Source organism: Lampris incognitus, chromosome 3, assembly GCF_029633865.1.
Source record: "Lampris incognitus isolate fLamInc1 chromosome 3, fLamInc1.hap2, whole genome shotgun sequence".
In the NCBI taxonomy this organism is placed as follows: domain Eukaryota; kingdom Metazoa; phylum Chordata; class Actinopteri; order Lampriformes; family Lampridae; genus Lampris; species Lampris incognitus.
In genome coordinates, this window is record NC_079213.1 from 25,416,280 (window position 1) to 25,439,791 (window position 23,512).

Below are 23,512 nucleotides of genomic sequence, written 5' to 3' on the forward strand. Positions count from 1 at the left end.
TCAGTCTTTACGAGTCGGTTTGCAGCAAGGTTCAAATGCAAAAAGGTGTCTTTCCACGGTCACCATAAAACCACAAGAGCAAGCCGATAAGATTTACAACTGGGGTACATAATAATGGCTCAAAACAAGTGTCACAGGAACATGTCTCGGAACATAAAAAAACCAGAAGTGACTTTGCAGTGTTCAGCCCGTTGATTGCCCGGGAAACAAAGTCATTATTGTGCCGGGCGTCTAGAACAGCAGCCTGAGGGCAAGGGCTCATATACCTTCTTTAATGGCTGGTTTGTGAAAGCCTTGCATGGCATTGGCCTTTGTAAGCACCTGTTTATAGTACTACATGTAGTACTACATGTCTAAAAGATGGGTCTGACTTATCCCTGTCATCTTACTTGCCTCTATGAGGAGGCCCCCACGGCTCTTTGTGCTCATTATTAAAGTAATATTTTCAAATCATGCAAAAAGTTAAGACTAAGCTAAGTTAACTGTACTATTAATCATGCTTAAGCTTCCTCTTTTTAGCATATTTTCTCTCAGTGTGTCTCGTATCTTTCTCCGACTCCCCCTTTCTCTCTGTCAATCTTTGTCTTGATCTCTCTCGCTTTCTCTCTGGTCGGATGAATGGTGTGAGTGTAATTAAAAGCAGCGGGGTTACTGTGTGGATGTGTGCCCCTCCAGTCCTCCCACTGTGTGTCTCTTTGTGCATTCAGTAATGCATTTTTATTGCCTGCTCTTCACCAGTGACCACGTTTGTTTTACTCTGGCCGCGACAAATGGCGTAACAAAGAACAGAACCCAGCTTGTGTGGGTGCATTTGTTTGCAAGACTGTGAAGCGTACGTGTCTTGGTACGGAAAGGCTGTGTGTGTGTGTGTGTGTGTGTGTGTGTGTGTGTGTGTGTGTGTGTGTGTGATATAGTGGTGTGGGCCAACCCTCTGAGAAAGGCTGTTACATTACTAACTAACTCTCATCAAGTCCTCCTCACTTTTGCTCTGGGGCCTGCCAGAAAGTGCTCTACCTGTCTTGCACCTGGCCTGAATACAATCTCACACACACACACACACACACACACACACACACACACACACACACACACACACACACACACACACACACACACACACACACAAGCATCCTGATACGCTTGCTCAAAAACGCACAGTGCAAGCAACACCAAGTGCCAGTTAGACAATCTGTCACAGTGCCATGATCCAAGAGGAGGCGGTAGGTGTGAAAAGGCTCACCCTGACTGCATGCCACACACACACACACACATAAACACACACACACTCACTTGGTGGCACAGAATAATTCACACTATCCACCATTTTCTTTTTTATTTATTTATTTGTTCGTTTGCCCCCTTTTTCTCCCCAATTGTATCGGGCCAGTTACCCCACTCTTCTGACCGTCCCGGTTGCTGCCCCCCCCCCTCTACCGATCTGGGGGGGGGGGGCTGCAGACTACCACATGTCTCCTCCGATACATGTGGAGTCGTCATCTGACAGTGAGGAGTTTCACCAGGGAGACGTAGCGTGTGGGAGGATCACGCTATTCCCCCCAGTTCCCCCTCCCCCCTGAACAGGTGCCCTGACCGACCAGAGGAAGCGCTAGTTTCCATGGAGTCAGAAGTATCTTTATCCTTATTTAACCTCCAGTCATATCCCCAGTCACGCGCTTTCTCCAGCTCTGTCTCTCATTAAGCCATGTGCCACTCAAAGCAGACTTCGATGCCATCTCATCAGGGAAGATTGGCGATTTGATTGGTGCTGTTAAGCCTCACACTTCAATTGGATTTGACTGACCGGCATTGGAACCAGTTCATGTAATGATTACACTGCTGCCATTAAAGGGGGGAAAGTTTCTTCAGTTATCTCTTGTACATCAACTTTCCAAAAGTTGAGAAAGTGTGAAATGGACTTGTGACTCACTCGTTGCTGGTTTGAATTCCACATGGACAAGGAAAATCCTGGAAAGTCCAGGGAAAGTGAATTAGAACCACCCCCACCCCCCGACACACACACTATTATCGGCGGTCACTTTGGAGCGAATATGATCATCCTCCCTCTGGGTCCTCGGGTGGGTGTAGAGGCAGATCCTGTAGCCGCATAATGGGAGGACGCCTGCATGTGACAGCTTTTTACATGGAGTGCACCTGCAGCCACTACATGGTCCTTGGGAGAGGGTGGCCAGAGTCCAATGGCATGGAGAACCAAGACGATTGGGGACCACTGCCTGTTGCAGCCTTCATCCTCCTTCACTGCCGTTGTGACCTGGAGACATCTTCCACCAGTTCTGCTGTTGAGGTCTTTGTTGGATCGTGGTTCATCTGTAACCTTGACCTATCCGCCTTGCGTGACACTACCTGGAGCCAAGCGCCGGACGGCAATAGCACTTGGGATCATCAGTACAAGCTTCTCCACCACGGCAAGGTGGCAATCCAGGAGAAGACACACACACACACACACTCAGACACACACACACACACCCTTAATGACTACTGCAGATATGTGCTTAAGCAAGGCATTAAGACATTCAACTCACAGTGGTGGTGGGGAAATCAATCACGATATTGTGATATTCTGATGTACATTTTCTTTGGATTAATGCAATTTTCACATTTTATTGAAGATGAGCAGAGATGGAACCTTAAAAATAAAGAATTATTCTATCGTATCACAGTATTTGATATTGTGATATTTGTGAAGCCTCAAAAGGGGACCAGAGGGTATGGTCCAATTATCGGGGCATCGCATGGCTCAGCCTCCCTGGGAAAGTCTATTCTAGGGTGCTGGAAAGGATGCTCTAACCGAACCTTTGATCCAGGAGGAACAATGCGGATTCCATGCTGGCCGTGGAACAACAGACCAAATCTTTACCCTTGTGGAAGTAGTCAGGGAGGCATAGGAGTTTGACCAGCCATTCTACATGTGTTTTGTGGACTTGGAGAAGGCTTACGATCATGTACCCTGGGGCACTCTGTGGGGGGGGGGGTACTGCGGGAGTATGGGGTATCAGGGCAGTTGCTACAAGCCACCCGGTCCTTGTATAACCAAAGTGAGAGCTGTGTCAGTATTGTCGGCACGAAGTCAAACACGTTTTTGGTGGGTGTCAGTACCCTGCCAAGGTTGTCCCTTATCTCCGATTCTGTTTGTGATATTCATGGACAAGATCTTAAGGCACAGCCAAGGTGAGGAGTGTGTCCATTTTGGGAACCTCAGAATTGCTTCTCTGCTCTTCACAGATGATGTGGTTTTGTTGGCTTCATCAGAACGTGACCTCCAGTGCGCACCGGGGTGGTTTGCAGCTGAATGTGAAATGACTGGGATGAGAGTCAGCACCTCCAAGTCTGAGGCCATGGTTCTCTACCGGAAAATGGTGGATTGCTCCCTCTGGGTTGGGGATGAGTTGTTGCCTCAAGTGAAGGCGTTTAAGTATCTCGGGGTGTTGTTCGTGAGTGAGGGTAGGATTGAGCGGGAGATTGACAGGCATGTTGGTGGAGCATCAGCAGTAATGCGGATGTTGTACCGGGCCGTTGTGGTGAAGAGGGAGCTGAGCCGGAGGGCAAAGCACTCAATTTACCAGTTAATCTTCGTTCCAACCCTCACCTTTGGTCTTGAGCTTTGGGTAGTGACCAAAAGGGTGAGATCATGGATACAAGCAGCTGAAATGAGTTTCCTCCATTGGGTGTCTTGGCTCAGCCTTAGAGATAGGGTGAGGAGCTCGGACATCTGGAGGGAGCTTGGAGTAGAGCCGCTGTTCCTTCGCGTTGAAAGGAGCCAGTTGAGGTGGTTCGGGCATCTAATTAGGATGCTTCCTGGGCGTCTTCCTTTGGAGGTTTTCCGGGCATGTCCAACTGATAGGAGACCCCGGGGTAGACCCAGAACTCACCGGAGGGACTACATGTCCAATCTGGCCTGGGAACGCCTTGGGATCCCCCAGGAGGAACTGGAGGGCATTGCTGGGGAGAGGGACATCTGGAGTGCCCTGCTTACCTTGCTGCCACTGAAACCCGACCCCAGAGAAGCGCTGATGATGAGATGAGATATTTGTGAAATTGCAATAATAATTCGAATATACATTAAATTAGCGCTGATTGGGAGATACCTCCCAATTCCCAGGCCTAAAATTAACCCCGACTGTCTCTAGTGGGGTGTTGGAGTGCCTAAAACTAGTTATGACTTTAAAACAGATGAATTATGTCTATAACCATCTGTGATATGAATTTTAGATGTGTGCAATTAGTTTGGGGTTTCATGAACCGCTGCACTGTGGAACTTGATGAACCTATCAAATGCCACCAAGCCTCAATGCAAGTGAGATATCAATAACACACACACACACACACACACACACACACACACACACACACACACACACACACACACACACGCGTGCGTGCAATATCTGCATCCTCCAGATGAATGGGAGTGTTTTCTATGACAGCTCTCCCTTGCCACCAGTGTTGTCAGACATGACTTATGAGCCCAGCCTGTGTTGGCTATCCCTTGGTGATGGAGGGGAGAGACAAAACACAATTCCACCTTATCTCACTTCCTCACACACCCCTCGCTCTGTTGTTGCTTTTTTTCATTCTATTTTTTCCCTCCCTCTTGTTCTCCGAGTTCCCACCAGACCTCCTCTCTCTCTTTCTCTTTCGCTGTTATCTCTCTCATCCTCACCTTCATTTATTTTTCAGGCTTTGTCGGTTCCCTCGTCTGTTCACACTTTGTGATCCTGCTTGTTTCTGGCATAGGTGACATTCTCCAGCGTTTTTCCATCTTCTTTCTCTGTCTCGGTTGGCCTTGTGCGTGCGTACGCGCACGCACGCACGCACGCACGTACACACACACACACACACACACACACACATACATACACACACACACACACATCTGCCCATGCATGTTCAGTGTCAGGTTTAGAGTAGTCATGTCTTTATGTACAAATGAGTAGTTTTGGTAAATGAGAGCTTACTTTTTTAATCTGCATCTCATCATGTCTCTTGTTCTTTTTGTTGTTTAACCCCGCTCCCCTTCTCTCTCTCTGTCCTTTCAAGCTGTCTCATTCTCAGTTATGGCCTGTTGACAAGGCTTCACCAGCCCATGAGCAACTGCGGCCTGTAATTCTGAACGAGAGTCAGAAGTGATGGAGTGGTAAAGGAGTCATGGTTACTCTGCCCTTTCCCTCAGAAGAGAGAGGGTGTGAGAATGAGAGAGCAATTGAGGAAGTAGTTTAATTGAGGGAGTACTCGATGGGAGGGCAATCAGGAAAGATTAAGAAACAATTGTGTGGGAGTGAGCAATGAGGGATCAAGCCAAAAAAAAAAAAAACTAAAGGGGAGTGAATGCGATCACCTCTCAGAAATAAATGGAACATTTGGCAGCGGAGAGTCTTGTACTGAGACCACCTGATTTTCATCTGAGCAATCGTCCCTCCCCGCATCTTTGCAAAAAAGCCAACCTTAAAAGTGCAGTCAGTTAAATGTTTCTCTAGTGACCACCATCAGCGACAGGTAGGAATTCAGCAATTTCTGCAACTGTTCCCTTTAGCAATGGTGTCCTGCAAGTGACAAGAATAACAGCAGTAAGAGCCGGAGAGTTCGCAAGCTACCTAACGCAGAGATCCTGCACATATGTCAGGTGGAGGGGTAATATTAGAGGTATTGGAGGTAAAACACCGTACACATTTTATAACCTATGTTGTAAAGCATTGTACAATATTCATATCACATGGCTAGTTATATATTTAATGACAATGAGGTTTATCTGCCCTACAATAGCACAGCCAGCTCAGCAGAGGTGGCAAAAGTACACACATTGTCTACTCAAGTAGAAGTACAGATACTTATGTAAAAATAGACTCTGATAAAAGTAGAAGTACTGACTCAATGTCTTGACTCAAGTTGAAAGTAAAAAAGTACAGGCTCTGAAATGTACTCAAAGTAGACGAGTAAAAAGTACAGGCTCAGCCATTTCACCATGTCACCTTTATTTTTAGTGAAAGTTACATTATCATTGTGTTTTAATTTAGTTGAAGGCACAGATTAATTTGAAAAGTCTAGCCCGAAAATAGTCCTTGGTGAAAAGATCGTTTTATGAATTTAAACGTCCATGACTTCCATCAAGGCACCGTGAATATTAGCCAGAGAAGTAGATCGTTTTATGATAGGTCTATCCCCTGAAAATATGAATTAAAAAAAACAACAACAAACATGCGACAACACCGGTACAGTCCTTTTCCCCCCCAAATCATTCGGCTCTATTATTATCTTAACCATTCCAACTTCGAATAAAATTACGTCCGTCTGGTATCGCGAGACTATCTGAGATCATTGCCGCTAAGCGTTTAGAGACTGACTTATGAGTCAAGGTTATAATGTTCATAATCGATAATTCCCCCCGAATGCATTAAAACTAAAGTAACAAGCCTGATTTGAAAATGTAAGGAGTAGAAAGTACAGAAATTTGTGTTAAAATGTAGGGAGTAAAAGTAAAAATAAATATTCAAGTAAAGTACAGATACTTGAAAAATCTACTTAAGTACAGTAACGAAGTATTCGTACTTCATTACGTCCCACCTCTGCAGCTCAGTTTTCATGTCTTTATAGTAGCACAGTTTTCACCCCTTCCCAAAAGTGATCATTCTATTAATTTTACTTTTTGAGTGGCATTCATCGTGTAATTTTTCATGCTGGATGAAAAGGCTTCTTAGATTCTTTGAGTTGTATTGCAAGGCTGGCTCCTCCATGTTGTAGTGCTGAAACGCACAACGAGATGAATGTGTGAGGAAGTTTTTATAGGAGGACATTGGATTTCTAAAGGCAGGATTTCTCAGCACCTGACGAAGCTGTCACTTTGCAGTCCCCCCCCCCCCCCGATATATGATGGTCATGTTTTGTTATGATAAAGTCAGAATTTTCCTGATAGCAGCTTTAATTCTCTACAGCGCGATGGTCAGTCAATGCAAATGTTGGTTCTTCTTGTGCAGGCTGGAGTTCAATATCATGCATATTCGACCTGCAGGAAAATTAGTTATTAACCAGAACTGAATCCCATTTTCTGCTTTTTATCCCCCCCCCTTTCTCCCCCTTTCTCCCCAGTTGTATCCGGCCAATTACCCTACTCTTCCGAGTCATCCCGGTCGCTGCTCCACCCCCTCTGCTGATCCGGGGAGGGTTGCAGACTACCACATACCTCCTCCGATACATGTGGAGTCGCCAGCCTCTTCTTTTCATCTGACAGTGAGGAGTTTCACCAGGGGGACATCACGTGTGGGAGGATCACGCGATTCCCCCCAGTCCCCCCCCCCCAAACAGGCACCCCGACTGACCAGAGGAGGTGCTAGTGCAGCAACCAGGACACATAACCACATCCAGCTTCCCACCCACAGACACAGCCGATTGTATCTGTAGGATGCCCAACCAAGCCGGAGGTAACATGGGGATTCGGTAATCCCCGTGTTGGTAGGCAATGGAATAGACCACTATGCTACCCACACGCCCCCACTTTTTGCTTTTTATAGAGAAATCAAACATCAATATTCTAATTAGAACTTAAACCCATTTGTTTTTTAATGTCTTGTATTACACTGAATGAGATCAAAAGCTGCTTGAATCTTATACCTTTCGGGGGCGTCCGGGTAGCGTAGCAGTCCATTCCATTGCCTACCATCATGGGGATCGCTTGTTTGAATCCCCGTGTTACCTCCGGCTTGGTCGGGCGTCCCTACAGACACAATTGGCTGTGTCTGCGGGTGGGAAGCCAGATTTGGCTATGTGTCCTGGTTGCTGCACTAGCACCTCCTGTAGTCGGTCAGGGCGCTTGTTCTGGGGGGAGTGGGAACTGGGGGGAATAGCGTGATCCTCCCACGCGCTACGTCCCCCTGGCAAAACTCCTCACTGTCAGGTGAAAAGAAGCGGCTGGTGACTCCACATGTATCGGAGGAGGCATGTGGTAGTCTGTAGCCCTCCCTGGATCAGCAGAGGGGGTGGAGCAGCGACCGGGATGGCTCAGAAGAGTGGGGTAATCGGCCAAGTATAAACTGGGGAGAAAAAAAAACCTTATACCTTTCAGTTTGCTCCTCCTTCTCAGCAGATTTGCCACCAAATGGGGAAAAAAAAATCATGCGTTCTCCCCTTTTATATATATATAATATATACATATATATATTATATATATACACATACAATGGCTTTTTAGTGAGGCTTGCGAATGGCGTTTCCAGATGAAAGTAACACGTTCTGATGTGGCCCGTCTTCCAGAGACGTGTGGATCAGTCCACGGTACCAGGCTGCCTCACTGCGTAAGGTGCGCTTCAAGAGCTTTGATTTGACTTGACATGTTTCTGCCGCGGCGCTGTCTTAGTGGGAGTACCCTGCCGAGCCACCCTGCACCGCTGTGAGCAGAGACCTGCCTCTAAAAATACCTGCACACACACACACACACAGACGCACACACACACAGATGCACTAACATAAACTGCAAAACAGTTCCTTGAAGTATGCCGGCGTTTTCCTCAGAATCAGTGGTTTGTCATCTCTCTTCCTGCTTTTCTTTTCAGTTCGGAGTGCAGAAAATACAGAAATTTCCATTTTAATACACTCCTGTTCAATGTCATTCATACTCGGAGCACAAGCAGGGCTGATTACTTCTACACAGATTTCATTCCTCACAGATTTCATTCCTATTTTAACACCTCTGACCTTTCGGCAACATCCCTGTTTACAAAAACGTGCATGCAGCCAAGCAGCCGGGATGCGTGTGTCCTGGAACCTGTCCTGGTTTACAAGCCGGTGAAATATTCCTTCCTCCCTCAGAGGCAGTTGTTTCCTCTCTTGCTTTGCTCATTAAACCCAGGTTAATTGTCTTCGGGGGGAAAAGAAGGGCCCCTTTGTCTGCAAATCACACTGAGATGGAAACGAGACATGGAGAAGACAGGCAATTAAAGACGGAGCAGGAGAGCGAGGTGGAGGATGCTGGACTCAATAATGGTGTCCACAGAGACATGCATGCTGGTGTGTGTTGTTGAATATGCATGGAGTCACATGCATGTGCGTGAGCACACGCCGTCTCTCTTTTTCTCGCTCTCCTGGTCCTTGTCATTCTCTCACTGCCTTACTCTGTCTATACCAGCCTTTTCTTCCATCTCTCTCTCCCGCTTTCTCTCCTCTCTCTCTCTCTCTCTCTCTCCTCTCTCTCTCACTCCCTCTTCTCTCCCTCTCTCTTCTCTCTCTCTGTCTCTCTCTACCTCTCTTCTCTGTCTCTTCTCTCTTCTCTCACTCACTCATTCCCTCTCTCTCTCTCTATCCCTGCTCCTTCTCTCTCTATTCTCTCTCCTCTCTCTCTATTCCTGCTCCTTCTCACTCTGCTCTTTTCTCTCTCTATTCTCTCTCTTGCTCTCTTGCTCTATCCCTGCTCCTCTTCTCTCCGCGCTCTCTTCTCTCTTCTCTCTCTCCTCTCTCTCTCTCTCTCTCTCTCTCTCTCTCTCCAACACTAGAAGGCATGTATAAACAAACAAAGCTGAGTTCAGACGATGACCCATCCTTGACAAGCAAAACAGAGAGAGGTGAACCATGAAAGGGATGGAAGGTGAGGAAGAGGGACGGAGATGGACATGAGAAAGGTTGAAGGTGAAGAGAGCCAGAGGGGATCGGGGCTAGAATCCAAGATTTCCCTTTGTTTTGTCTTAATTGTTTCTAATGGGGAAACCACGGTTTCCCGGCTAGTGTGTATACCTGGTCTCACATCCACGAGGAGCGGAGAGTTGCTAATGGGAGCAGGGTGAGAAAGGTGGGAGAAAAGGGAGGGATGGGGCGGAGGGGCTGGATAGTCTGAGCATCAATATTTCAGTGAACCCTGGATGAATAATTCAACCTCTGTGTCAGAGTGTTTTCCCCTCAGCAAGGGTCTGGACACACACACACACACACACACACGCACTCCTCTGTGTGCCTCTTTTTGTTTTACTCGTTCTCTCTTGTCTCTCAAATGGAGATGGCCTGTTAAAACCCTTCAGATGGGCACTTTGTGCTATCACCTAGTTTTACCCCCTGCTTACCCAACCCCATTGTCTCCACAGGATGCAGTGATTTTGAAAAGTGGGGTAACCACACCCTTTCCTCGTGGACGTTGTGTCTGAGCTATTTATTTGTGAGGAAGATGAATTATCCCCACACGGCAGTGTGCTTATTCACACCCTGATGGTGCGCTGGCTCTCATTACAGCACACACACACACACACACACACACACACACACACACACGCTCTAGCATGCACGGCCAGGTATTTCAGCTGCGTAACCCGGCGCTGAATTTTCCCCAGGTAGCCTGAATAAGCAGACCCATTTAGCTGCGAAAGAACCGAGGTTTACATCAGAAGTCTGTCAGAGCAGATTTAGGTTATGCTCCTCTAGTTGAAGTTGGGTGACACACATAGTGGCTATCATGGTGTGTGCAAATGGGGTGCTGACCCAGGTCAGTATACAGATAGCCATAAATTCAAAAATCACTATTCAAAATGGGTTATTTTCTCCGGATAACTTCTTGTATTATAATTTTTATGTGCTCTCACTTGTTGTAGGTATCTCCTACTATGTGCATGTAAAAAAGACAGGAAGACCAAAAGTCAAAAGAATACAAACCAGAAGAGTGCACTCGGTAGAGTGCAGATCTCCCTCAAGTTTATCTCCCCTTCTCTGATGCTCAGACTTGGCGACAAACCACTCCTTTTTTCACCTATCGGGAGAAGGGAAAATACAGAGGCACTGCCTGCCTATCTCCCTTTCTCCAGTGCTCAGATTTAGGCGAAAAAAACAGCTGAGGGTAGTGCTCAATTGCGGTATAAAACCGGTTTTTCAAAGATTTTGAATCACCGCAACCACGAGAGGTCCTTGATCATACAGTCATAACCGCACCAAAATTATTAGACTGACAGGCAGCAGTAGTATGGGAGAATAGCAGCGGAGAGATACACACACTGTCAGAAAAACCCGTGGACTTCAGGATTAGGAACGAGTATATTAGAGGGACAGCTCAGGTTGGACGGTTTGGAGACAAAGCAAGAGAGGCAAGACTGAGATGGTTTGGACATGTGTGGAGGAGAGATGCTGGGTATATTGGGAGAAGGATGCTGAATATGGAGCTGCCAGGCAAGAGGAAAAGAGGAAGGCCAAAGAGGAGGTTTATGGATGTGCTGAGATGGGACATGCCTTTGTAGACTGCGCCCTTCGAAGGGATGCGGCCTATGGTTGACTCAGATCAGGCAGTGACAGCAGCGTTGGTCGAGCGAGCTAGAGAGTGAATGAAGAGAGAGAACGGCGGTACAGAGAACAATCGTCTTTCAAAAGTTTTGAATCACCGCAACCACGAGAGGTTCTTGATCATACAGCTATAAATATGCAAAAAAATAAAATAAAATATATATATTAGGCTGATAGGCCAAGCAGTATGTGAGATTAGCTGCAGACAGATACACAGACAAACACACACACACACATGCGACCAAACGGCAGGGTTGGGTAGTAACAGATTACATGTAATCAGGATTATGTAATCAGATAAAAAATAACAATCAGCCCAGATTACATTTGAAAAAAAACCCATTACATTATAGTTATAGTACACCTGTATTTTTTGCCAGTACTGTATTTGTAAGGGTAATTTGATTTGACCAACCATAAATTCTGAATATGCAAAATGCATTTTATTTGCATTGAAAATGTTTGAGACGTTTAAAGAGGTAAAAAAAGAATATTTGTGGAATTCAGATTTTTGTGGCTCTATCTCTTCTTTTAGTATAAGGTGCAGATTTTTTTCAGTGTTTGATTTTGAATGAATCAAATAGAATAAAGTATTCTGATTCTGATTGAAGTAATCCAAAAGTGTTCAGATTAGATAACATATTTTGTAATCCAATGGATTACGTTACTAATTACGAAACTTGCCATGTAATTTGTATTGGGTAACTGACTACATCTCAAAGTAATCTGACTCAACCCTGCCAAACACAATATCCCCTCCAGGCTACCGCCGCCTGGCTGAGATAATGAACCAGGATGGTTTAAATTATGGACATGGCAGATATCAACTGGACTATAATTACAGATGTTGTTTAGTCTTGTCCCCCAACCCCAATTCTCCCAGTAAAACCAACTCAGTTTGAACAATGCTGAAGAGAGAGCATTTTTGAAAACGGAGTTTCTTCAGCAGTGAGCGGGGTCATGGAAAGCTAAAGCTGCACTGGCCCTCTCCAAAACACACTGATGTACAACAACGCCTTGTACGTGCTGTAGATTTATGTGGCTCATCCAGATGCTTACAAGGTAGTTAAGCCATGCTGCACGTCTTTATGGCTGTTGGCACCACAAAAACTAGAGCAGTAAGTACTTTGCTGTGTTGGCAGCAGTTGGCGTGGCTTACATCATGACATTTTCTTTTGCATTTTGCCTCTACGCTTAACCCCCACCTCCCCCACCGTGTGTCGCTTGCATTGGTGTGCATGCACGCAATGCTCCGAATGCCCAAGTGTGCACCTTCATCTGCCTTCGTCGCAGTTAATTTTAGCGGCCAAGTCAGAGAGGCCAGCGCGGAAACAAGAGAGGAGGTTTAGTTTGCAGAGAGAGCCCAAGATGGGCTAATGGTAAACAGGCCCTCAGGTCCCGCCGCTATCTGTCTCTCACTGAAACCTGTGCACGCTGTTGTTTTGTGTCAGCGCACATCACTGTCTCTCCCATAAATCAATGGTCTCGCAGTGATAGTGTTATATCAGCACATAAGCCATCTGCTCTGAGGATATGGAAGCTCTGTGTGACACACACATACACACACACTGCTGCATGTTCCCACAGGAGAGACCAAAATTTGTAAATGGAGACTTATTTTGTGTGTGTGTGTGTGTGTGTGTATATACACTACCGTTCAAAAGTTTGGGATCACATTGAAATGTCCATATTTTTGAAGGAAAAGCACTGTACTGTTCAATGAAGATAACTTTAAACTAGTGTTAACTTTAAAGAAATACACTCTATACATTGCTAATGTGGTAAATGACTATTCTAGCTGCAAATGTCTGGTTTTTGGTGCAATATCTACATAGGTGTATAGAGGCCCATTTCAAGCAACTATCACTCCAGCGTTCTAATGGTACAATGTGTTTGCTCATTGGCTCAGAAGGCTAATTGATGATTAGAAAACCCTTGTGCAATCATGTTCACACATCTGAAAACAGTTTAGCTCGTTACAGAAGCTACAAAACTGACCTTCCTTTGAGCAGATTGAGTTTCTGGAGCATCACATTTGTGGGGTCAATTAAACGCTCAAAATGGCCAGAAAAAGAGAACTTTCATCTGAAACTCGACAGTCTATTCTTGTTCTTAGAAATGAAGGCTATTCCATGCGAGAAATTGCTAAGAAATTGAAGATTTCCTACACCGGTGTGTACTACTCCCTTCAGAGGACAGCACAAACAGGCTCTAACCAGAGTAGAAAAAGAAGTGGGAGGCCGCGTTGCACAACTGAGCAAGAAGATAAGTACATTAGAGTCTCTAGTTTGAGAAACAGACGCCTCACAGGTCCCCAACTGGCATCTTCATTAAATAGTACCCGCAAAACACCAGTGTCAACATCTACAGTGAAGAGGCGGCTGCGGGATTCTGGGCTTCAGGGCAGAGTGGCAAAGAAAAAGCCATATCTGAGACTGACCAATAAAAGAAAAAGATTAAGATGGGCAAAAGAACACAGACATTGGACAGAGGAAGACTGGAAAAAAGTGTTGTGGATGGATGAATCCAAGTTTGAGGTGTTTGGATCACAAAGAAGAACGTTTGTGAGACGCAGAACAAATGAAAAGATGCTGGAAGAATGCCTGACGCCATCTGTTAAGCATGGTGGAGGTAATGTGATGGTCTGGGGTTGCTTTGGTGCTGGTAAGGTGGGAGATTTGTACAGGGTAAAAGGGATTCTGAATAAGGAAGGCTATCACTCCATTTTGCAACGCCATGCCATACCCAGTGGACAGCGCTTGATTGGAGCCAATTTCATCCTACAACAGGACAATGACCCTAAACACACCTCCAAATTGTGCAAGATCTATTTAGAGCAGAAGCAGGCAGCTGGTATTCTATCGGTAATGGAGTGGCCAGCGCAGTCACCAGATCTGAACCCCATTGAGCTGTTGTGGGAGCAGCTTGACCGTATGGTACGCAAGAAGTGCCCATCCAACCAATCCAACTTGTGGGAGCTGCTTCTGGAAGCGTGGGGTGCAATTTCTCCAGATTACCTCAACAAATTAACAGCTAGAATGCCAAAGGTCTGCAATGCTGTAATTGCTGCAAATGGAGGATTCTTTGACGAAAGCAAAGTTTGATGTAAAAAAAATCTTATTTCAAATACAAATCATTATTTCTAACCTTGTCAATGTCTTGACTCTATTTTCTATTCATTTCACAACATATGGTGGTGAATAAGTGTGACTTTTCATGGAAAACACAAAATTGTTTGGGTGATCCCAAACTTTTGAACGGTAGTGTATATATATATAGTATATATATGTACACCTGGTAATTGTGTTGCCTGTTTAAGCAAATGCAGAAACCTCCTTGCTTTAACCCTACACCTCTCAGCTCTTACCTGTTCTGTTTGTGCTCAGCATTCATTATTTTCCATTATCTTCCTCTCACCATTCCTTTTCTACTGATTCCATTTCCTTCTAATTCTAATGTCCACACATTTGAACTCTGCACTTTTCTGGCTTCACTCTTCTTCACCCTTCTTCACACCGATTCTTGAGGCCTATTCTTGCCGTTGTCAGTCTGGTTGTTGTCTGGCAGCAGGCAATAGCTTCACATCCTCAGTGCTTACAGCTCTCATCATCCCTCCATCCAGCCTACAGACTCTACCCAGCCATTCAACCATTGATCCCCCCCCACCCTCTCTCTCTCTTTCCTCTCTCTCTCTGCCTCTCTCTGTCGCTTGTGCTCTCTCTCCTTTCTCTTTCTGCCTCTCTCTGTCGCTTGTGCTCTCTCTCCTCTCTCTCTCCTCTCTCTCTCCCTGTCTCTCCCTCTCCCTCTCTCTCTGTCTCGGTCTTTCTCTCTCTCCTTTCTCTCTCGCTTGTGCTCTCTCTCCTCTCTCTCCCTGTCTCTATGTCTCTCTCCCTATCTCTGTCTCGCTGTCTCTCTCTCTCTCTGTGTCCTACAGACATCAAATCTCTGATCCGTGGTGATTAGTTTTTATCATAATGACAGGTTGGATGGAGGTGTCCTGTCTTCTCCTCTCTCTTTCTCTGTAGTGTTTCTCCAGCCACCTCCTGTTCTCTCTTGGTTTGTCTGTTGTTTGAACCCCTTTAGTTTCACCCCGGCCTTCTGCTTTCCCTTCGTGCCTGCCTGCCTGTCTGTTTCCGTCTGTCTGCTCAGTGCTTTTCATTTGTGCATTCGCACCAGTGTGTTTCTGTGTGTCACGTACCATCACGAAGGCGTGTCTTCATTTGAGCCGATGGGGCGAGCTCAGTCGTCTCTCCTCCCAGTCAGATGTAATTACACTTTAACTTAGTGTCTCCCACTCCCTCCTTTTAAATCTGCCCCACCTTTTTTTTCTTATCGATCCCTCGCTGTACCTCTCTCCATCTATCTGCCTCTCCCCATCTCCGTACCAAATCACCCTGCTTTAATCTGTCATAACTGATCCATATCTAACAGCGCCCATATAACGCCTCCTGATGGCGATCTTGTCTTGGCGAGCCCTGAGGTAATCGAGACGAGTGCCGCCTGAAGTGGGGTAAATAAGAATGAAGTCATTTTCATTTCATGAAGTTATTTTCATTCAGGGCATTTGGCAGACGTCTGCGGTGAGCGAGCAGGTCGGCACTTTGATGCATGGCTGGTAGATAGTACTTAAGCTGTTGCAGGGGATCAAACCTGTAATATTTTATTTACAGGGAAATCTCTAAAACTACCAGGCTAGTCTGTCTACCCACAAGACAGTCGGAAACTTTAATAAAGTGTTACAAAAAACCATATATATATATATATATATATATATATACACACACACACACACCATCGGACATATTTTTACAGGGGGAAAACTTTTTTTTTAAATGTTCCCCCCTTTTCTCTCCAGTTGCACCCGGCCAATTACTCCACTCTTCAGAGCCGTCCCGGTCTCTGCTCCACCCCCTCTGCTGATCCGGGGGAGGGCTGCAGACTACCATATGCCTCCTCCGATACAGGTGGAGTCACCAGCTGCTTCTTTTCACCTGACAGTGAGGAGTTTCACCAGGGAGACGTAGCGCGTGAGAGGATCACACTATTCCCCCCAGTTCCCCCTCCCCCCTGAACAGGCACTTAGACTGACCAGAGGAGGCGCTAGTGCAGCAACCAGGACACATACCCACATCCAGCTTCCCATCCGTAGACATGGCCAATTGTGTCTGTAGGGATGCCCGACCAAGCCGGAGGTCACACAGGGCTTTAAACCGGCAATCCCCGTGTTGGTAGGCACTGGAATAGACCACCACACCACCCCGACACCCCAGGGGGAAAGCAGTTTAACTTGATCACTTCAGAAGGTTGTCTGTGTATGAAACTTAAATGAAAGCTGCGGTATTTTTTTAACATAAGCCCAATTTTCCTAGTATTGGGAGTCAAACCCAGCGACGGGTAGCAAAATCCTCTGAAGTGATTCAGTACCAAGTGAGCTCATGTCATCCCACTGCTGCGCGCCAAGCTGCGATGTAATCCTTCACTAAATAACATCCTGCAGAAGAGCTGTTTTTTTTTTTGGCACCAACAGGCTCCAGATACTATATGAAGTGTGTGAAAACACCATCCGTTATGAAGAGACAAGCCCAGTATAGTCAGTCAGTCAACATAGTGGTGCAGCTTTTTTACTTGTTCTTCTTTGCACTTCTCTCTGACTCCCACACTTCCACTGTCATCTCCCTGCAACCACTCACTCCTCTCTTCATTACAGAGCAAGACCTCTGCTCTGCAGGGTTAGAGATGTATTGATAAACGCGTCTTTTCATGATAGATATCGTAGATAAGGCTCTTCACTCTTCTCATCATATTCTGAGTCTGTTAGTGTGACAGAACGGCTTGTGTAGTGGACGTTATTTGGCGAGTGCTGTTGCCCCAGAGGAATGTATTGCAGCTTGGTGCACAGCGTCGGTTAACACTAACTCACTTAATGCTGAATCCGTCTAAGAGATGCCGTTACAAAAATTTTCTCTGCTCCTTTTAATATACGCTTTTATACAGAATAACCCTACTTTACCCGATATTGGTACACTGCCTGGTGCGATCCTCTAATTATTATTATTTTTTTGGATTTTTTCCCCTTTTTTCTTTCCAATTGTACTGGGCCAATTACCCCACTCTTCCTGGTCATTGCTCCACCCCTTCTGCCGATCCGGGGAGGGCTGCAGACTCGTGCTGCACAAAAAGTTATATTGCGATTGCGATATTAATAAACAACTTTATACGTATACTAATAATACAAATTTGTCATGTTGCCACGACATGTAGTGGCTTTCATTTTGCATGTTTTACACAGTACCTCTTTCTGCGCAATGTTGCTGAGCTTGAATCCAATAATATCGCCATATAACAGAGATTGCTTCTTTTTTTTGCCACCAGTTCATCAGGTTTAACCTGCTCGTTGTCATGGGTATCCATTTTGTCCTTCTTTCTGGTCTGCACACAACACACAGGATAGTCTTTTGACCGTAGACTGCACATGTTTCACTGGCTAAACGGGGAGTGATTGGTCATCTCTTAATTATGGGTGTAGATATGCAGACTGCACACAAACCGATGTTCACATACGCACATTTTATTATTTAACTAAATCCCAGCCTTTTGTGGTTATATAATTGCACAGGCTGCCATCGCGGTTGTGATTAGATGAGTCGTGCAGCACTACTGCAGACTACCGCATGCCTCCTCCGATACATTTGGAGTTGCCGGCCACTTCATTTCACCTGACAGTGAGGAGTTTCACCAGGGGGACGTAGCACATGGGAGGATCACGCTATTCCTCCAGTCCCCCCCCCCCCCGAACAGGTGCCCCGACCGGCCAGAGAAGGCACTAGTGCAGCGACCAGGACACATACCCACACCCGGCTTCCCACCCGCAGACGCGGCCAATTGTGTCTGTAGGGACGCCCAACCAAGCTAGAGATAACACGGGGATTCGAACCGGCAATCCCCATGTTGGTAGGCAACGAAGTAGACCGCTACACTACCCGGACGCCAAATCCTCTAGTTATTACAGGATTGAATAAACTGCCACCCACAACCACCGATGTGTTAAATTTGGACCTGTGAAACAGGCTCAGACCTGTGGAAGGATGGCGGAGGATTTAATTTTTTCCCTTCATCACTTAATCAAATGCCACAGACACTTACTAAGTTTCCTAGGCCCACGAGGGTGACTTTATGCACCTAGCCAAGTGGTGTGCATAGAAATTGGAGATTAAGAATTAAAGATTCAATGTGGTTTATGGAAACATACCCAAAAATAAGTAAAAACTCACAACCAACGATCTGCATGTTGTGTAGGTCTTTGTGTTTAGCTAGCATGTAATTATCTGTTTACTGTATAAGATATCATCACCAGGTTGCTGTGGTCCATTCTAAACTAATTATAAATTGATGTAAAACTTGAGACTTCTTGCAATGGGCTAGCAATGAGGACCACTGATTTCTTTAAACATTGCTCTGTGCAAGACGTTTTTCATGGTCTGGTTCATCGAAGATGTTTTGTCATTCAGTACCGTGTACTGGATGGGGACTGGGGAGAAACAGAGGGTGAGAGAAAGGAGAGGATGAGATAAGAGAGAAATGTGAGGACATGCAGAGAGAGAAGGCTGACTGGTTTGAAATATTAATAGCCAGCTGGCCTCGGACCTATACAAGTTATGCAAGTGTGTGTTTGTGTTTGTAAGTGTTATGCTACCTTAGTGAGAACCACCCATGAGGTCATGTTCACCCTGTGCTCTTTCTCAAGCTGCCCCCCCCACAAAAAAAAGACACTACTGAGGTAATATATGGGCATGTTTCTATTTCCGGCCTTGTCAGTGAGTTGACAGCCGGGCATGTCTCTTAGAAAAGGTGACGCAGCTTGACAAACTCACTATGAAGCCCCCCAGTCCTAGCAAGCAAGCTGTACCGCAAGGGTGTGTATGTGTGTGTTTGTGTGTGTGTGTGTTGGTGGTTTCAGTGGAGACAGTCCAGTCAGCATGGCAAACCCTTCTGCAAGGATAGAACCCATATTGAGTCACTGTCATAGCACAACGACACACACACACACACACACACACACAAACACACACATATACACACACACACACACACACCGTACAGACAGGAAGTCAAACTGACAGGAAAAAGGGACACATTTAGAAGGACACACATATCAAAGGACACACAAACACACACACACACACACAGTTGTTTAATCAACTCTCCACCTAGAATTTATGAATTCCATAGTGGCGTTATTCAAAGATGCTCCACTTAGTGCTGCTGAGGCATTTGTATGATTAATGAATATTGCTTGTGTGTGTGTGTGTGTGTGTGTGTGTGTGTGTGTATGTGTATTGGCACAGTGGTGTAAACTAGACATCTGTTGCCGCCACTACTTCAGTTCTATATCTATGGCCTGCTTTCTTTCCAAAGTGCACAGTCTCTCGCTCTCTGCCTCTCTCTCGCTCTCTCTCGCTTTCTCTCACACTGCACATAGTCATAAATCAGCTGGCAATTAAGATGCAACACACAGCCTCTGATCCACTTTATTAAGCTGCTTTGTATTATTCCACATTGTACTGAACTGATCCACAAAGTGCTGTTTTTAGCACATTGCTTTTGTTGTGGTTATTATATTGTTGTGGTCAATATATTGATGTGGTCAATATATTGTTGTGGTTAATATATTGTTGAGGTTAATGTATTGATGTGGTCAATATATTGTTGTGGTCAGTATATTTTTGTGGTTAATGTGTTGTTGTGGTTAATGTATTGTTGAGTAGAAGTGACTCCAGTCTTTACAATTCATTATAGCATGGCTTTCGGCTGAGTAATTCTATAACTGAAATTGTAAAGGGTTTTCATGGCCAAACTCAAGTGTGTTGTTAATGTGTATGACACAGATGCATACAAAGATATACACACTCATTCTCGTGCCACATCATAAATTATTGACTTGGGCGGCACGGTGGCCCAGTGGTTAGCACTGTTGCCTCACAGCAAGGTCTTGGGTTCGAACCCCAGGCCGTCCCAGGTCTTTTCTGAGTGGAGTTTGCATGTTCTCCCCGTGTCTGTGTGGGTTTCCTGCGGGTGCTCCGGTTTCCTCCCACCATCAAAAAGACATGCATGTTAGGGTTAATACTCCTGCCTGTGCCCCTGAGCAAGGCAGTGGAAAGAAGAGCTGGAGGTGGTCCCCGACGCTTCAGCTGCCCACTGCTCCTAGCTCCACAGCTGGGATGAGATACATGAGGAGATGCGTTTCCCCACAGGGCTTAATAAAGTACATCTTCTTCTTCTTGATGCACCTTTGATGCTTCATGCCCGAGAGGAGGAGCGCCAGTGGAAAATGTCGACTTTAAACTGAGATTAAACAGAATCACTCAGCTTGCTGCTGCACAACAACGACCGGGGCTGTGTGTTGTCAGTAGACTGGGCATCAGTTTGAATGTGTGTGTGTGTGTGTGTGTGTGTGTGTTCGTTCCTCTCATGATGACAAGGTGATGGTGTGCAACCTTGCATGATCACATACAGGTGTGATACATGTATGTTTTTGTGTACGTATATGTGTTTGTGTGTGTGCGTGTTTGTGTGTTTGGTGAGGGGGACCAAAGAGCATGGCTGATGAGATGATGAGACGGCTGTGTCTCAGGAGGACAGGGACTCCAGCCTGTCAGTGTGGTGGGACTGGTGCCCGCTGCAATGGAGAAACGTGTCAGTCATAACAGAGCAACAGACTTCTCCTGCAGACCAGAACGTGTCAACAGACAAACATTCAACTGTGGTTATGTCTGTTTATTTTTCAACTGAACACTCGCTTTTTTTTCCCTTTCTCTCATGTCATTTTTTCTCTCTCCTATCCATCTGTATCCATCTACGGTATACTTTGTCTGTCCTACATCCATCTGTCTCTCCTCTCTTTCTTTCGCTCTCTCTATCTCCTAGTGGTGGGACGTGGAGAGAGGCGAGGCCCTCCAGACCTTCTACCTGACAGGCACCAGTCTGAAGAGGATCCACGTGTCGCCCAACTTCTCCACCTTCGTCACAATCGACAACATCGGTACTCTCTACGTCCTCCAGAGGGTGGCGTGAGGGAGGCGGCGGCGCTCTGAAAGTTTACTTGGTGGCAGGTCCTAAACGGGGAAATTGTTTGTGGCTTAAATGGGGAAGAAAAACAATGCAAGCTGTTAACCACTTTACACAAGCTTTAAATGAAAAATTCAGCAAAAAAGCACCTGCCTGCTTTGCTGTGAGCTGTTGATATAAGCTATTGTGTGCACCCAGTAATTTGTCTGAATTAATGAACTGCATCAGCCTTACCTGTCCTGTCAAATCTACAAGTCTCTCTTGCCTTTAGACTGCTCCAGTTTTCTATGTATTGTCAGGGATTCAATCACCATCGATGGCGAAGTTTCTCCAGGCTGATTCATTCAAATCTTTGTCATGGGCGTCCGGGTGGCATGGCTGTCTATTCTGTTGCCTACAAACATGGGGATCGCCGGTTCGAATCCCCGTGGTTCGAATCCCGCTGGTTTGAATCCCCATCCACAATTGGCCGTTTCTGCGGGTGGGAAGTCGGATGTGGGTATGAGTCCTGGTCGCTGTGCTAGTGCCTCCTCTGGCCGGTCGAGGGCGCCTGTTCAGGGGGGAGGGGGAACTGGGGGGAAGAGCGTGATCCTCCCATGTGTTCCATCCCCTTGGTGAAACTCCTTACTGTCAGGTGAAAAGGAGTGGCTGGTGAGTCCACATGCATCAGAGGAGGCGTGTGGTAGTCTGCAGCCCTCCCCGGATCGGCAGAGGGGGGCGGAGCAGTGACCGGGACGGCTCAGAAGAGCGAGGTAATTGGCCGGGTACAATCGGGGAGGAAAAGGGGGGGGTTCTAAAAGAAAGAAAGAAAAGCTTTGTCATGTGAAAGCCAAAACCTGGACATATTTGTATGAACAGTTTTATTCTATGCTTTAGTCTGAATGGGAATGTGGGTCCAAGCTTGTTTCTATTTGTGACACAGGTCCTCTCCATTAGGATCACACCGAAAAACCACTTTTGCACTTAACTCTACATGCAATGAAAATCTATTGATTCCAAAATCTTTTGTGAGGCCATTTGTACTTGGACTTTAGATCACTGGTAGATGTTTTGTAAGAAATAGAAGACGAAAATGCAGTCCTTGAATACGGTTTACAGCTCTTTTCTAATTTTGTTGTTGGATGGGTTTTTGTGCTCTTAACCCATCAACATTGCTCACGTTTCCTTTTCTGTATCAATGAGCCAGTCATGTGTATATACTGCTTTTATGAACCTTTCTATCCCCCAGGTGGTCTTCTTACTGAGCCAGTTCCTCGGTGCACTTTGCGGCAGACACTACAATCGTTCACGCAAGGCCTTTGTTAATGTGGCCTGGTTCCAACACCTCCAAAACGAATCCTTCTGTCGTCTCGGTATATCGGTTTAATGGTCATTCCTAAATCACGGGACGGGAAAATCGAGCATTCCTCCACCTGATCCATCGAACCTGTCAACTCGGACAACTCAAAACACAAGGATGCGTTTTGGCGGTGGAATCAGGCCTTTGTCATGTCCAGAGTGTGTGCTTCAAGGTCAGTGTTTTGAATCAGATCTGCAGAGAAGTTTCCAGATAATCAAATCACGGAAGTTCTCTGCCAGGCGAAGCGTAAAACATTGAGAACTGTTCAGGATATATTTGTACTGTCATACGTTAAAGGTGCATGGTGGGTGTACTTCATAGCATTAAACATGCTGCGACTTTCACTTGTTCCTGCCTCTTATTATGTTATGTTGAGCAGAAATCGAATCCAGCAGTGACAGAGATATGGCAGGCAGGGGGCTTATCTGCCTATGAGGGCACATCCATGCATGTTTTACCCGCAAATACATTCTGTACAAGGACTCTGGGTGTAGATGGTAGGTGTAGATGGTGTCGGTGAGTGATTAATACTGATTTACAGTAGAATAACTTTACACAGCTCATTCATCCTCCTCTTTCTCATGTTTGAGCGGAGGTGTGCGGCCATGTTTGAGATTCATAATGGATAAGAAAGCCTCTTCCTGAAGAAGCAAGCACCACCCTTTAACCAGCAACACACACGAAGAGACACCGAGACTGTACTTGCAGCACGGTCCCTTATTCATTAAGGGGGTTTTGTTGTGCACCAACGCTGTAATATCGATCCAAGGCAGTCAGGACTACACAGGCCTCTTAGCTTAATGGGAACAACCTGGAAGTCGTGTGTTCAAGCCCACGTAGAGGAAAAGTGCC

The 23,512-nt window shown here is 45.9% G+C and overlaps 1 protein-coding gene across 1 annotated transcript in view; it reads left to right on the forward strand.

Moving 5' to 3' along the window:
- apaf1 (apoptotic peptidase activating factor 1) overlaps nucleotides 1-22,993 on the forward strand; it is an 82,989-nt gene extending 59,996 nt beyond the window's left edge. The window contains exon 27 of the mRNA XM_056276509.1: nucleotides 21,181-22,993. Coding sequence (XP_056132484.1) covers nucleotides 21,181-21,327 — 147 coding nt within the window. The 3' untranslated portion in view covers nucleotides 21,328-22,993. The remainder of the gene's footprint in view (nucleotides 1-21,180) is intronic.
- Nucleotides 22,994-23,512: the final 519 nt, after the last annotated feature.